A 15,482-nucleotide genomic window follows, 5' to 3' on the forward strand; every position below is an offset into this window, starting at 1 on the left:
CTTGTCCTCCCTCCGTCAGACGGACTCCCAGCCGCCTCTCCGACGGGGGCCTCTTGGGAAGGCCGTGAGCTGCGGTAACACGCACAAGCTGCAGGGGAAGTCGCGCTGCCCCGGACACTTGGTGTGTTTTGACATGACGCTGTTTTGCTGCGCACCGCGGAGCGACCCGCTCCAGATGCGGGAAGCTTAGTCGGCAACAACGCGTCCCACAGTCCGGGCGCTGCCAGGCAGGGACGCGGAGCGCGGACTCCATGTCCCGGCTGCCCGCGCGGCGGGGGCGGTGCGCGCATGCCCGCCCGGCGCAGCCCCGGCACGGCGGCGCCTCCCCCTGGGCCGGGCGGTGCGCGCCGAGCAGCGGGAACACCATGGAGGCCGCTCCGCAGCCCCGGCCCCGGCCCGGCGGGGCCGCCGCCTCCCCGCCGCCGCCCCCGGAGCAGGAGCGGAAGCTGGAGCAGGAGAAGCTGTCGGGGGTAGTGAAGAGCGTCCACCGGCGGCTGCGCAAGAAGTACCGGGAAGGTAACGCGGGGAGGGGGCCGGCCCGGCCCGGCCCGGCTCGGCCGCAGCGGATCGGGGTATCCCTCGCGGGCGGGGGGCGGCCGGCTGGGCCGGTGTCGGGCGAGGGCGGCCGGGAGCAGCTCCGTTTTCGCTTCCTGCTCCTCCCCTGGAGACCGGGGTCGCCGCCGCCGGCTGCCCGCAGCCCCGCTGGAAGCACCCGGTCGGGTCTGCGGGGGTTGTGCCGCTTTCCTGGAGCTGTTGGCAGCGAAGCCCCGTACCTGGGCAGAGGAACGAGCTTCCCAGCCGTATAGCAGTGTTTTCCTAACTGCAAGCGTGAGGACAGTAGATGATGAATGCCAGAAGAGATTGAATGGTGGTCTGGAAAGGCACAGATCTTTGTGAATTATTTGTGCTTCTTGTCTTTCAGTCGCAGCGCAGTTGTTCAGGCAGGCGGCATTGGGTTAAAGCTGTTGTAATTACTCGTAGTCTTTGAAATATCCACTTTTTCATCGGCATTAATGCCCTTATGCAAGGTTTTTATGGGTGGTATTGGAATGCTTTAAAACCTTCATGAAATGCTAGGTTACAGAAAATTCATCCATCCATTCTTTTAGTGAGCCCACAGCTCACCTCCAGAAGAGCACACATGAAATGGGAGCTCTTCCTCTTGTAAGCACAAGTTCTTGCCTCTCCTCTGTATTTGCATATGACACTGGTGTTAAAGAAACAAGGTCGTACTGCCTTCTGGACTCCCAAAATCTCTCGTGGAGCCAGTTCCTGGGATTTGGGCGCAAATACTGACCTTTCTTGATACTGACCAAAAGTCGCTGTTTATTTTGGCCTTAGTGAGGCAAAACTTAAGGGGGGATCTTTCTCCACTCAAATGTTGAGAGAATTAACACAGTATATTTAAACATTCAAATCCTGGCGAAAGAGTCCAGCTTTTAGCAGCACATATTTCTGTGTTATTTCAGAGTGCCTGAAAGATTAAGACGGACAGGTTTGGCTTTGTTAGGTTATTTTTAAGTGAGAAATCTCTAGCAACTGATTTTTTTTTTTAGATGAGAGCCTAAATAAGGAGGAAGTTTTTGTAAGCCTACTTCTTAGCAAAAAGCAAGTTCGTGCTCAAGGGTAAGTTGTGTAGCTGGTTAAGTGAAAGAGCCAACAGCATTTTCATTTACTTCCTATGACTTGTAAATCATGTGTTAGTGAAAACTTTAAAGTGATTTTTCTAGTCACTCCGAAGTAGCAACATGGTATGTCATTTGATTGAGAGAATTAAAACCAAACAGTTCATCATATCCATGCAACAAGAAGAGCTGTACCCATTACCTACTCCTCCAATAGGTGGTTGCCCTTACGAATTACTAGCGCTTAGTAGCCAGTAGTACTTCCTATGTTAGGTCCTTTCAGCTTACGAATTTTAGTTTTGGACTCTTTTCTACCTACATCTGCCTTTGCTTCTAAAGGCAGACTTGAGAATCTCCTTCTTAAATGCCTTTAATGTTGTTCTGAAATTGTAATACCAGGACATTCATGATCTCTGAAAGGTCTTTTCTTAGATTTTTTTTTTTTTCTAATACTTGGTGATATTGACTGGCAGGTACGTTAACCCTGACAAATGAAAGTTGACAGTTTGTTAAATAGAAGTAAAAAAATCACTAAATCATCTGTAATTTCTCTGTACAATTTGAATTATGGCTTGAGTATGGAAAAGTAAGAGCAAAATCCCTTCATCCATCCTTACCTGTTTACAGCTTTTTACACAGGGAAAACAAAGCCTCTTGACCCCACAATTTAGCGCTCTCACCTCCATATGAAGCAGAAATATTATTCTGTATTAGTCCACAATCTTATATTGTCTTTTTTTCCTCTTTTCTTTTTTTTACTCTGCCTCCTCTCATGTTTTACTAGAGTTCTATGAAGCTAGTTTCCATTTTTTCTAAGTAAGCAAGCACTACTAGAATTGTTGTTGCATGGACTTCAGTGCTTTGTCTGTAGAAGCCAAAGTGGAATCGCCTATTAATTTTGTTGGTGGATGAAAAATCATGTTCATTATTCTGAAAGTATATGATTATTTTGCACAGGCTACATAAGTCTAAGAAAGCCCTTGGTATTGTAATATGATTCTAGGTTACTGTCTTCTGTTAGAAGTGTTGAAAGGAAATAGGTGCATCCTTGAGACACTGAGGTGTGTGTTGATAGATTTTATTTGGACTCGATCTCAATAAGCTGATTTCTTTGCTAATTCATTTGCCTTGCTGACGTTAGCAAGGTTTGTATTTTAATGGGCAATTTTAACAGGGAAGCCAGTATTTTATCTGAGTTGCTTATTGCTGCAGCAGTGTTATAATTTTGTTTCATTTTCTGCAATGGTTCCCCTCTTTTTTGAAGATGAGCCAGTAAAAAAGTGACAATATGCTCCAAAATTGCAACCCAATGTGTTTTTTAAGAAATTGCATACTTGTCAGAAGTGCAAGAACATTATTTCTTAACTCGGGGAGCATTGCAGCAAATTTTTGCAGTTACTAGGGAATTACTAGAATAAAGTTTTGCTTATCATGTCATGTAAAGGGTTTGATTTTATTTTTTTTCCGGGTGAAAAACTGTAATTCTGGAGATTAATCAAAGCTGAACCTTGGCTTATTTTTTAATTTCTGCACTTACTGAATCACTTATACTTGTAAATATGGTGCATGGACTTCATATGTACTTCTGCACTGTACCTCCTGTCATATCATAACCCCATGCCAATCATGACAACCACCATCTAAATTATGCAGCTGAAATGCTTTTGAGCTTGCAATGAAGTGCATGTTTTTGTTTTCTTCAACAATTTTAATTTTTTTGCTGTGTGACTAGTTCTTACCTTTTCTATTTGGATATTACCAGTATGACTTATAGTGGGAATATTTTTTTTCTCCTTTTTTGTCTCCTTTTTATCCTTCTTTATATCCTTCTCTGTCCTCTCTGTTAATAAGAAAATAAAGGGAAGCATGTCATTATAAAATGCCATGGCAGATTTGGTATTTTAAAATCGTAGGCTGCTTTTTTTTTTTTTTTTGTACTGTTAGTCCTGCAATATTCTATGTGGTATTTTGAAATTATTTAATGAAGTTTAGCACAAATGAGTGTAGGTTTTAAATTAAAGTGGTTGGTTCTTGTTTACACTGAGTGAATGTGTCAGTTAAATCAGATAACCATTAAGAAGTTGTTTCAGGCTACTTTTAGGTAGTGATAGAGTACATATATAGGGGTTCCTAAAATTAAACATCATTCATCCTATAAACTTTCTCATCAGAAAGAAAACTTTAAGTGAGAATAACTCAGAGACGTAATATGTTCACTTAGGAGTCTCTCTCATTACTATAAGGCTCATGGGGTTTTTTGGTTTTATTCCTGCTTCCTGTTCAAATGGAGTTTCATCTTAATTATTTTACATACAACCAGCAGTAAAATCCAAAACTGGAACTGCTCTCAAGTACTGAGTTATTCACTTGCCAGAAATTTCAGGGTAGTTATGAATGCTTTACACAAGCACTTAAAAAGTACAGAAATTAGGGTTTTTCATTATGTTTGAATTTCTGTTACTACACGGAGATAGAGAAAAAACAATGTTTGATTTAGTCACTTCCTGTTGGTTTTGTTGCTTGGTACCACAGGTGACCCCAAGTTTTATAGGGCTTTCCTCTGTGCATCTTTTGGGCACTTGCAGCCATGGGCTGTAGTATGTTGTATGGGTTGCATATAGGCATGAATGTTTCAAGTACTGCGTGTAGGCTGATGTGTGTAGAGCCTGGCACACAGTCCTGTAAAAGCAGATTTAGTGGTTCCTAAGGAACTAAGCAAGATCTGCTGTGTGATGTATATTTGTTTGCTTCCAATTGCTTATAGGAACCAAACAGGTTTAAATTTTACTGGGATAAAAATCCCTTCCCCTGATACAGAGGTGTCCTGTTTTTCTCTCAGTTTTTATTACCTTTGTAATCATCCAGAGCTGTATTTATCAAGTAAACATTTTCTCTCTAGCATGACCCTCAGTTATAGATGGTTTTGTGTATGTCTGAAAGATGATTTACTTTACTACTTTTCCCTTAAAATCCTGTAATAAGTAGAAGTAGAAAAAATTGCTGAGGTATCTGCAAAGGTATTTTTTGAAATGTTTTCCTGTGTGTTCACTAAAATAGTTCATTTCTCCTATATATGCCTGCTAAGGCTATTGAGCCTTAGATAATCACACAGAATTGTTGTTTGTCCTGTTACTTATTACCACATCACAGAAGCTGACAAAAAGCATTTCTAGGTGGCAGCTTGATTCCTTTAAAGAAATATTTGTTACAACTTCAAAGAAAAGGAACTTTTCTAAAGGTTTTCTCAGAAAATTGTAGAAAATTTACAGAACCCTGCCTGATGATAAGAAGTAACCCAAGTAGGTAGGTGGTTTAGACATTTAGACAGAAGGGTTGTTCTGAATTCAATTGTTTCATGGTCTCTTCATCTCCTGTTTTTCATGAAAAAAACTTGAGAGCTTAAGTTCTTCCTGATGTGAAACAGGAAACATTTTGAAATGGTGTCATTTTTCACAGGACAGGAAAAACTTTGTCATTGAACTCTACATGATAAGTTAACAGTTGTTATTCCTTTTTGTTAAATATAACTGCTTTAGAGTAGAAATAAACTTTAGTTTTCAAGATGCTAATTTGTGTTTTACCACTCGCATTGATTTCTTGGAAGAGGAGGACATTTGTAATACTAACTGTTAAATTTTATTTAATTAAAATGAAAATTGATGCTAGTTTATGACATGTGCTTGATTGCCCGTACAGTTTGCACACCACAGTTTTGCAACAAGGTTTTCATTAGAAATCACCTAAGGTTTACATTTGGGGGGATTTAATTGCTGCTATCATTTAGTTAGCATGTAAATTGGAAAACGTACTGGCTACAGCATAGGCTTGCACTCACTGAACAAACAGGTCTATGTCACCTTCCTGCTCCTTTGTTGCCCTGGCAGGGAAGATGGTGTTCCTGTTAGAGTCAGCATAATAAAATCTATGCATCAGCTACTTCTAAGTTTTGCTCCTGCATTTGCAAAAGTTACAGAAATAGGTAGTTTCAGTTGACATACTCATCTCTGTATTGGTTGTGTTAAGGTACAGCACATAGTCCATCCCAGAAAATCAGGTTTGGGAGAGAGGAATGAAGTTTCCAGTGGAGTAGATCCAACACCTGGGGGCAGTAATTGCTTAAACTGTCACATACATGCTGTTCGTCTGACAGCTGTCAGAGATTTGTAGCAGGACAGAGACACAAATTGTTCTTCAGAGTGATCTAAGTGGACCCCCAGTAGATGCTGAAATATCAGTCAGTTGGGCCCTCAGAGTCAGTTCAATGTAAACAGATGGATAGGAAGTTTACCTGAGAGGTCAGATGTAGAAATCCACATTTGGTCAAATGATCTTTTCCATGTAAGTTGAAGGGGGGAGCATTGATAGTGAGATGGAGAAAATTACATTCTTGCACTTGATTTTTTAAAACATATCTTATTCTGAAATAGTTGAGGTAACTCCTAAGAAGTGTGAAGCAGGTACTAGTCAGACATGAGAAGGAAAATATTAACTCTGATTGCTTGAACTTTGTCCAAGTTGAAGTTCATGTTCTGTATATAGACTTGTAAAATTGGAAAACAGATAAGCCAAAAATACCTAATGTCATTTGCAAGGGATGCTGAATATGCTTTTCGTAAGACAGATGTTCAGTAAGTTTATCTTGTGTACAATGAAAATTATGAATGTCATAGTATTTGCTGATATTCCTCGTATAATTAATTTTTCTTATCATTGCCACAGTATCCATACATTAGTAGTACAGCTAAATTTCAACTAACAGTGTTAATGAGGAAATTTTGTCAGGTATTCATAGGCATTTGATTTCAGCTTTAGCCTAGTGAACAGTGTAGAAGTAGCAGTGAACAGAGCTTTTCTCATTTACTGTTTAGCATGTTATAGAAGCTAGTATACTGTTTCCAGGAAGTGAGAGGTGGTCTTAAGAGACTGAAAATGAGATGGCTTGTTTTCATTCTGCAGTGCATTGCCATTAACAAACAAAAACACCCTCAAAAATCTTGCTAGGCATTGCTATGGCCAGCAGCCGGTCATCAGAAGTTGTCCAGCATTGTCATGGACACTTAATTGTGGGGATTGATTTCCTTTTTACAGTGAACAGTATTTATTAATTTTTATTAAGGTGGTGTAAATACTGTGCAAATATTAACATGTAGGTTTTGGTTTTGCCTTTTGTTGTTAGTCAATATATTGAGGCTATTTTCTCTTCCACCAGTGCCACCCAAGTTCTGGTAGAGGAGAAATTAGGAAGGCAATGTGTTGTTAAATGAAGGTACTGAAAAGGGAGTGGATTGAATCTGATTTTCTGCATTACTAAGTTGTACCAGCATGTAGAAAACTTCAAACCCTTAAACACTTGAGGGTGGGTTTTGGTGGGTTGGGGCATTTTTTGGTGGTTTGGGGGGGGGGGGGGGGGGGGGAGGGTGTTTTTCGTTGTTGTTTTTGTTGTGGTTTTTCCAGTTAGAACTACCTTGAAATGAGAAAATTTTACTGTCCCAGAAGGAAATAATGGCAACTCTAATTACTGTTTTTATTGAGGTTTTTGCTTGTTTTGGGGTTGTTTTGTTTTGGCAGTTGTTTTTTCTTTCTTTTTAGGTTATTATTATTTTATTTCTTTTTTTAGAGGAAGTTGTTGCTTAATGATCTAAATGTGCATTACAAATACCTGAAGATGTAAATGTCAGTGTTAGTTAGCTTTTGATGTGCAAGGTCTTGTTTGGTGATGGATGAAGTATTCTGTATTTAGAGATTGTCAGAGATGACTGCACTGTCTATCTGAAGAGCACCAGTGGACTTGTGGAAAATAGTAATTGCAAATCTCTTCTTGTGGGTGCAGATAGCACTTTTATAACTCTCTGTGACAACTACTGTGCTGTTTGATAAAACAGAATTATTCAAATTAGTTGTTTTGGGTTTCATTTCATTCCAAAATGAAAAATACTGCCTTTAGCAGAACTGAGCTGTATTTCTTTTATATTACAGAAGATTGTGTTTTCTTAAAATACCAGTTGACATGATTTGTTCTGTTAGAAGTTGAAGAAAAACTGTCTAATTATTTTTTTGCTTATTTTATAAGCTTACCTTAAATGACAGTACAATTTAACACTCTACAAATAAATGGCTTTTTAAATGAAAACAAAATTTAAAAAAAATGGGATGGAAGAGAGGTGGATTTTTTTCCTTAATAACAGACTACCTAGAGAGAAGAATTATGGTGTAGGTTTGTCTCACCAAGAAAGGCAAACCTAATATTCTCATGTTGTTCTGGGAACCTCCGATAAGGACTTGTAAAATAAGTACAGAACAAGGGGAGTTCTTACTAATTTTGTATGATTCTTCTCTATTAGAAGTTTTAAGTTGTTGAAAGTTACAGCTAATGTTTGGTCGCTATTGCTGTTGCCCACAATTAAAATTATCTTGTAATTAGGGTAATTTAAAAATAACTTCTACGTGCCTGACCTGTTCTCTCTGTGACAGTATTTAGCAACTGCTGATTAGTTGAGTTCAGGGTTATGACTGGGCTGTTCTGTGGGCAATATTAATATGGGTGGAAATGACTTAGGAATCATCTGTTCTAGGTAAGTAGTATTGGATTTTTGTTACTGTAAAGTCTGTGCTGCAAAGAGCAAGTCGAGCAGTCATTTGTTCTGTGACAGAATTCTAGGAAGCTGTGGGCTTTCACCTTTTTTGTTTTTATAGGAATGGTTAATCTTCAAGGTGAAGAGTAGGTTATTTATTTTCTAGATAATTCTGAATAAAATAGAACAAGCATTAATTAATTTTAAAATAGCATGAGTATAGTGGTTTGAGAGATGTGTAAAACTCCTATTATGAGCTAGTTTTGCTGGTCACACTTCTCAGCTGGACATGGGCATATCTGGCTCCTAGATGGGGATCTTAGGCCTATGAAGATCTCTGAAGGTTCAGCACTCAAAAGAAGTTTTAAATTGCTTAGAAGGTAATCTGTAACTGTAGAGTAGAAGTATTTAGTGCCTTCAACTTTATGTTATGGTATGTTCATGAGTATGATAAGTTTAATACACAAAATCAAATATTAAGTTTAAGATGTGATCTAAGATTAAAGGCTTTTCTTTCTATTCTATTAGATTGGCCTAACACAAACTGCTATTTAATTTTCAGTGTTCCTGATCGCTTAATACAAGACTTCATGTGTCTTATTTCTCAAATAACTAGTAGTTTTGTTATGACATCTTCATGCATATTTTCTACCTATTTGGTTATATAAGTAAAAATGTATTTGATTCATAAATAAATGCTTAACTCTAGAGTATAGATTTAATGCCATATTTGCACCTGGATTATAATGTATTGCTTAAAAATTAGTACCTAGTGGATTATAATATACTGATTGAAAAGAAGTTAATGCATAACTTTTCTGTGTTCTGGATATCAGTTTGAAATTGAATACTACAAGACTTCTCATAGTCACTGTCTCAACAGATAGGAAGGACTGTTTGCATTTTCAACTCAGTATTGGAGCATGATTCTGGATTTCAAGTTCCTATACCTGGTGTGCCTGTTTGTGTCTTCCAAAGCTCACTATGTTTAAGTATGGGGGAGAAAAAACCACAGCAAGACAATGCACTGCTGTGCTACTAGCTCAAAGGAAGTTTGACACCAGACATTTTGAAAAGCCCTGCACAGTGTTGTCAGTGCCTTAAGATGACCCATTATCTGCAGTCGTTTGGAGCTGGTATCCATGGAAGGGCAGAGAAATGGGCATCGTATCAAAATCAGTATTGACAGTGGGTCAGCAGCAGATGCTTAGACAAGAATAAGTGAAAAATGCTGCTGGAGTATCACTGTGTGCTTGCTTACTCTTCTGTCTTCTAGTGATTTTGTGGTCTAGGAGCTCCTGAGCTATAAATTTCATCTTTGAACATGGATTTTGTCATGGATTTTTTTTCTTCCTGTAATTTGCCCAGCTGCATGAACTTTAAGCTTAGTTATACATTTTATGAGGAAATAACTTTTTTTTTTCTTTTAAGCAGCTCTTCCTGAGTGTCTCATATTCTTGAAACAGCCAGAAGTTGTTCTATATTCCAGAGTATTCCACAATTCGGTCAGTTGTGATCTTGTGGAAGTTTGTCCTCATATTGTTTCATCTGCCTTCTTCCTTCCTCTGTTTCAGTGCTCCTCATAGAAAAGCAGGGCTGTATCTGTCCCATGTAGACAATTTCTGTGTCTCTGTATTGGTAAATAAAAATAAACCAAAAGTGCTCACAGAATTTACTTAATATGTATGATGGAGTTACTTTGTGATGAATTTTTCACTTTTGTTCTGCATCTCTCTCATCATGGTGTGTTATAATTAATTTTTATTTTCTTGTCAGCTCAGAGCCAAGAAGCTGTTACTGTTATAGGCAGCTCTGTTGTAACCCAAAGTTCATGTCCCAGTTTGCTGGTACTCAGCACTGGGTCTGTTGCTATGTGTCTCAATTTGAGACTCCTTATCTGCAGGTGTTTTTAACCCTCATCTGACTTCCAAGAAGTGGTGCAAATCTATGCCTTGTTCAGAAGGAAATGAGAGCAGCTGCTATGAGAGCAGGATTTGCTGTTAGAAGGCATCACTGCTGTTACTGAGGGTAGGCTAGTTAAGAACATCTGGTCTTTGCATATTTCTTCTTTGCCATCTGTCTTATTTCTTAAGCTTTAAGGAAAAGAGCTATTTGGAAATAGAATAATTGCTTCAGAATAGACCAGATGAAGTAGTGAAATAAAAGAGCAGTAATAAACTTCAGATTTTGTGTTTGTGATATTTTCCTTCAGTAAATGTTAATTCATTTACTTTTTACCTTTCTGATCGGCCATGTATTCAAACAAATCTTTAGCTACTGCTAGTCATTGAAGCATTTCACAGTTGTCTGGAGCATGCAGTAAAATTCAGAGTGTAGAGTTGGAGAAACCACAACACTTTGTCTAAGTTGCACCAGAATTAATTTGCTGTTGAGAATCACTTCAAATTTTGCTAGTGCTTCGATTGCTAGGAGTTGTGTTTGTTTTACCCCCTGTGCTTGTAGGCCACTGTTGATGCCATTTGCTGCTCTCTTTGTCAGGGTATGTCCCATTCGGCTTGTTTGTTTCTACAGAAGGTTCTCCTGAAACCTCTGGAAAAGTACCTCACAGGTTTTAGCAGAAATCCTTGTGGGGACTTGCCTGCAACTTGGGTGTTTGCTCTGGTGGTCAGCTGGTGACCTTGCTGCTACCATTTCTTATAAAGCACACCTCTCTGAATTTGGATAATTTGGAAAATAATGAGGGATGCTGTTCAGTATTAAACCTTTTTTTTTTTTTGTCCAGTGTAATAACTTTCTCATATATGCTTGTTGAACAGCAAGTAGAATACATAATTTCTTGCACAGCTTCCCCATTTTGATAACATTAAATTTTGGCCACTCCCTTCCATCTCAGCTGCCATCTCAGGCAAGGGAGTATAAACACTCAATTTTAAACATGACTCACTTTGATGATTGTACAAGTGTGCTAGATGCTTATTTCTGAAAATTGCTATGACATCCCTAAACCAAACCTAAGTAGGGGAGTAACCTGGATGGTTGATTTAAATCTTTTAAGTATACATCTATACCTGTCCATCAGGGCCAGTGTTTCTATAAGTGGAGGACAAAAGAGGTGAAGATTGTTGCTGCTTTACACAGGAGGGAAAAAATAAAAAGGTTATCACTGGAAAAAACCCTCTTGATTTACTGCTAATTGAAACAAAGTACATCAAAGAAATTACCATAAGTGTGTTGGAAACAGAAATCTCTTACTGGTGTGAGGACAGGTCATACTGTAAGCTACTTTCAGGCTTTAACAGACATTAATTGTTAGCTTACAGTTGATAAAGTATTTGAAGTATTTCCTTCTCATATAAAGATGCTACAAGGTGAAACCATGTTGTAAAAGGTCTGCTGCTGGTCCAAGTTAAAGCTTAAAATATAGCTGTGTTCTTGTAAAGTTATATTTAATTGTGTTAGCTTGTAAGTTACAAATCAGTATATATTTTTTATTCTGCAGATTGATATATATTCTGGATACTTGCATACATTCGTGATTTAGAAACACAAAAGAAATTATTGAACACCATACCAGGAAAGTGTCTTTCTTAGGGCAGAAATATCCTTTCAGGAAGGTACTCCAAGGGTATGCATGCTGTATAGGAATTGGGACTAGCCATGGCCTAGCATTTATCTTGTTTTTGTTTAGCAGTACATTATGCAAAGCAGGCTAGGAGAAGTGCATACTTAGGAGCAAAGAAGGAAAATCATCATGTTTAATGACTTTGAAGTGCCAGAACTTAACCTCCAAGACTTATTTTCAGCGAGGTGAGGAGCATGTAAATAAATCTGTCCCTAGAGATCAGCAGAGGAGTTTGTCTGTGATTTCCTGATCATAGTTGGTTTGATTCCTCAGTACTATCCCTAGAAGCTAATTTACTGGGCCTGGCTAGATTAGACAGCAATCAATGAGAGAAGAAAGAAAGAAAAAAAAGAAATCTATATTGTGGGTTTAACTTCCATTGCTTTTTCGTGTAATGTCATCACAGTATTTGCCGTGGATGTGAATGCTAGTAGAAACCTTTAAATCTTTCATTTCTAAAATGTTTATGATGTTAACACTCATGCACAGAAAACAGAAAGCAAGTTCCCAGGGACTTTAATTTCACAGAACAAACAGAACAAAATCTGTGTACTGATATTTCTTGTTTCTCAAGTATCCAACACCCCCTTCCTGCCCCAAAACTTGGAATTTTGTGTTTATGACTAGAGAAAGGTGAACTTGTTTTATGTTATGTGCAAGTAAAGTAATCTCTTGGTGCATTATGTAACTTTTTTACTGGATGGGGATTTTGCCATGGAGATAATGAGAGACTTTGTATCTGATGTGGAATTGTTTTGTTTTGTTTTGTTTAGTGGGAGACTTTGATAAGATCTGGCGTGAGCACTGTGAGGATGAGGAAACTCTGTGTGAATATGCTGTGGCAATGAAAAACCTTGCAGATAATCACTGGGCAAAAACTTGTGAAGGGGAAGGCCGAATTGAATGGTGTTGCAGGTAAATAATGTATTTGAAACACGCGTTTGCATGCTTTTATTTGCAATTATAATACAAAGCTTAATTTTTTTTTACTTGTTGCCAATATTTAACATTTGTCCTACAGCATACTAATAATGTATTGCTTTCTTTAAAAAATGCCTTCTTGATGTTCCAGCTTACTAAGGAAATAGCTTATTCAATGTTCTGTTATTAGGTGATCCTTTTTTTGAAGTATTTTCAACAATTTTTTTCTCAAATATTGAAACTGTTTGCAAATAAATGTATGAAGTAATTTTCCATGGTTTTGAACCTAAGCTGAAAAAATGCAGTGAGTGTAACTCAAGTTTAATTTTCAGGGGTTTGGTTTGACTTGTACATACAATAGTGTTTGATCTCTAAATGCAGATCTCTGGTACTTAATTTTCAATTCTTAATCTCCTGTGTCAGACTTTACCCCTGTGAAACTTGTTTTAAATGTATTTAATACTCTAAAATTCCTATTACTCATGAACATTTAGTTTTTGTTGGGCTATCTGAACTCACAAAAGTCATTAAATGAGGAGCTAAACTATTTCAGTCCCTGAGGAAAATAAATAGTAAAAAGAGGAGAAATGTTGGTCATTCAGAATTCTTGTGTACATTTGGCATCCAAGACATACTATGGAATCTATGTACAGTAGAATAAAACAAAATGCTGTTGAGATTTAAATGAGAAGATGATGTATCAATGGTCCTGCTGTTAGGAAGAGAATGACTTCAGAAAACCAAAAAGTAATCATGTGTGCCAGTTTGTAGGTCCTGCAGGTGAGTATTGCAAAGTGCTGAGCAAAGAACAGTAGATGTGGTATTGTTAAATTTACATTCTCTTGAGTCCATAAAACAAAGAAGAGAAGAGGGAATTGGCGGTGAAAGAGGTGATCTTGATGTCAGCTTGAGCTGTTCTATGGCTTGTAGAAATGGAGCAAGTAATAAAAATCTGAGGTTTTTTCCCTAGCATAAACTCTTAAATATTTGAAAGCTATTCCTTTACTTACCAATGTTTTATCCTTTAGCTTAAGAAAAAACCACCATAATTAAGTGTTTCTGTATAGACACCTTTCTGGATGTGCTTTATGTATCTATATCCCAAGTGTAGGAGAGGTGTCTCACTTAAAAAGCACTAAGCCCAAAAATGGAGGGAGCATTTCAACAGCTTTATCAGGGATAAATAAAATAGATTTTATTGATGTTGTAGTAGACAGTCATTAATGCTCTTAACCTTGTTTTGTGGCAGTTTGATATTTTGTTGGGTTTGGGTCTTATTTGGCTTTTTATGTTGTTTTTTTCTTTTGTTTGCGTGCTCATTTTGTTTTTGGTAATTGGCACAGCACTGGCTTTCACTCCTTTGTGATCCCCATCTGCCTATTTCTGTGTTACAGGCTTCCTGAGTTGCTAGTTATTTACTTGTATTTGTGCTATTCATTACTCCTATGGAAATGCTGATACTTATATTTCTCTTTACTACATTACATTCCCTTGAATCATACTGAATTCTAATGCTGCAATTTCTTGAATCATCTTCCTCCCACCCTGCCCTGGTTTGGCATCATTCTCAGATCACTTATGAGGAACTGAAACTGACTGTTTCACAGTTCAGGTTATCTCTGGAAAAAAAATAGCTGTACTGGACCCAGGGCAGATTCCATGGAACATTGCTTGATATTTTCTTACAATTTGATTGTCAAGTAATACATGAAACATTTTCAATAGAGTGGTGTGTTCTTGAATTTCATCTAAGCAGTAATCCCTTAGTTTATGGCAAGTTTGCCCATTACCCTGTAGGACACTGTTTGTTGTGCATAGTGATGACTTGTACATAGAAGATTTCGAGCTCCCACTTGATTTGTGTTACAGATCATTTACAAAGAAAACCTTGAAGTAAATGCTCAGTTTGGGCTTTGCAGCCTGAACTCATATTAGGAAGAGAATCCACCCACTAAGACACACTAAAATGCTCTGTCTTGGTATAAAGCCTCATATAAAGCACATATCTTTTCAGTTTGCAAAGTCAAAGGATCAGGAGTTTTTACATTAGTAGAAAAACAGAGGGTACTTTTCGCTTCTCAGATTATACCGAGGCCTGGATTGCTGAATACCAGAACATATCAGATTGACTTTGTATTCTGCAATTTTTTGTTTCTTCTCACGGGGCCAAGAGGTGTGCCAGGCAGGTGGCAGGTGCTGTTACTCCTCCTTGTGCCTGGGTGCAGAACTGCATGCAAGAGAACTTTCATCCGACTTAATTGAAAGCTTTTGCTCAGTGCTTATTATTACTATGTTACCACAACTGCAGGAAGGTAACTGTTTCATATTAGATGACTATTAATTTGTGAGTGGAGTGCTGAAATAATTTTGAACCACCAGTATATGCCTCCTGAAGAAAGGAGAGACTTGAGTTTTGTTTTAATTTGATGGAAGATCTTTTCAGCAATCTGAAACTGAGAAGTGTTTTTTTCCATTAGTTAAAAGGAAAAAGAAAAGTACAAAAGACTTTGTGGGGTTTTTTTTCCTTTCCTTCATTTTCCTTGTATTCTCCTAGGACCTGATAAAAAAAATCAGATAGTGTAGAATAACCACTAGAGAAGCTATGTGTACTTCTCAGGATCAAGAATAACAATTTTGTTTTTCTTTCTAAAGTCTTTCTAGCTATTTAAATGAAGACACTGGAAAAATTCTGACAATAATTCTTAAATCAGATGACACAAAACTTACTGTTTTACTTCTTCACTAGTGTTGATTTAAAGAGCATGTATCCAGACTCTAGAA

At 38.0% G+C, this 15,482-nt stretch overlaps 1 protein-coding gene across 1 annotated transcript in view; it reads left to right on the forward strand.

The window, feature by feature from the left end:
- The first annotated feature begins 365 nt into the window (after positions 1-365).
- The window catches only part of BMT2 (base methyltransferase of 25S rRNA 2 homolog), a 33,781-nt gene continuing 18,664 nt past the window's right edge, over positions 366-15,482 (forward strand). Inside the window, exons 1-2 of the mRNA XM_062491100.1 lie at positions 366-516; positions 12,554-12,695. Of these exons, the coding sequence (XP_062347084.1) occupies positions 366-516; positions 12,554-12,695 (293 nt within the window). The remainder of the gene's footprint in view (positions 517-12,553; positions 12,696-15,482) is intronic.

This window comes from Cinclus cinclus, chromosome 4, assembly GCF_963662255.1.
Source record: "Cinclus cinclus chromosome 4, bCinCin1.1, whole genome shotgun sequence".
NCBI lineage: Eukaryota > Metazoa > Chordata > Aves > Passeriformes > Cinclidae > Cinclus > Cinclus cinclus.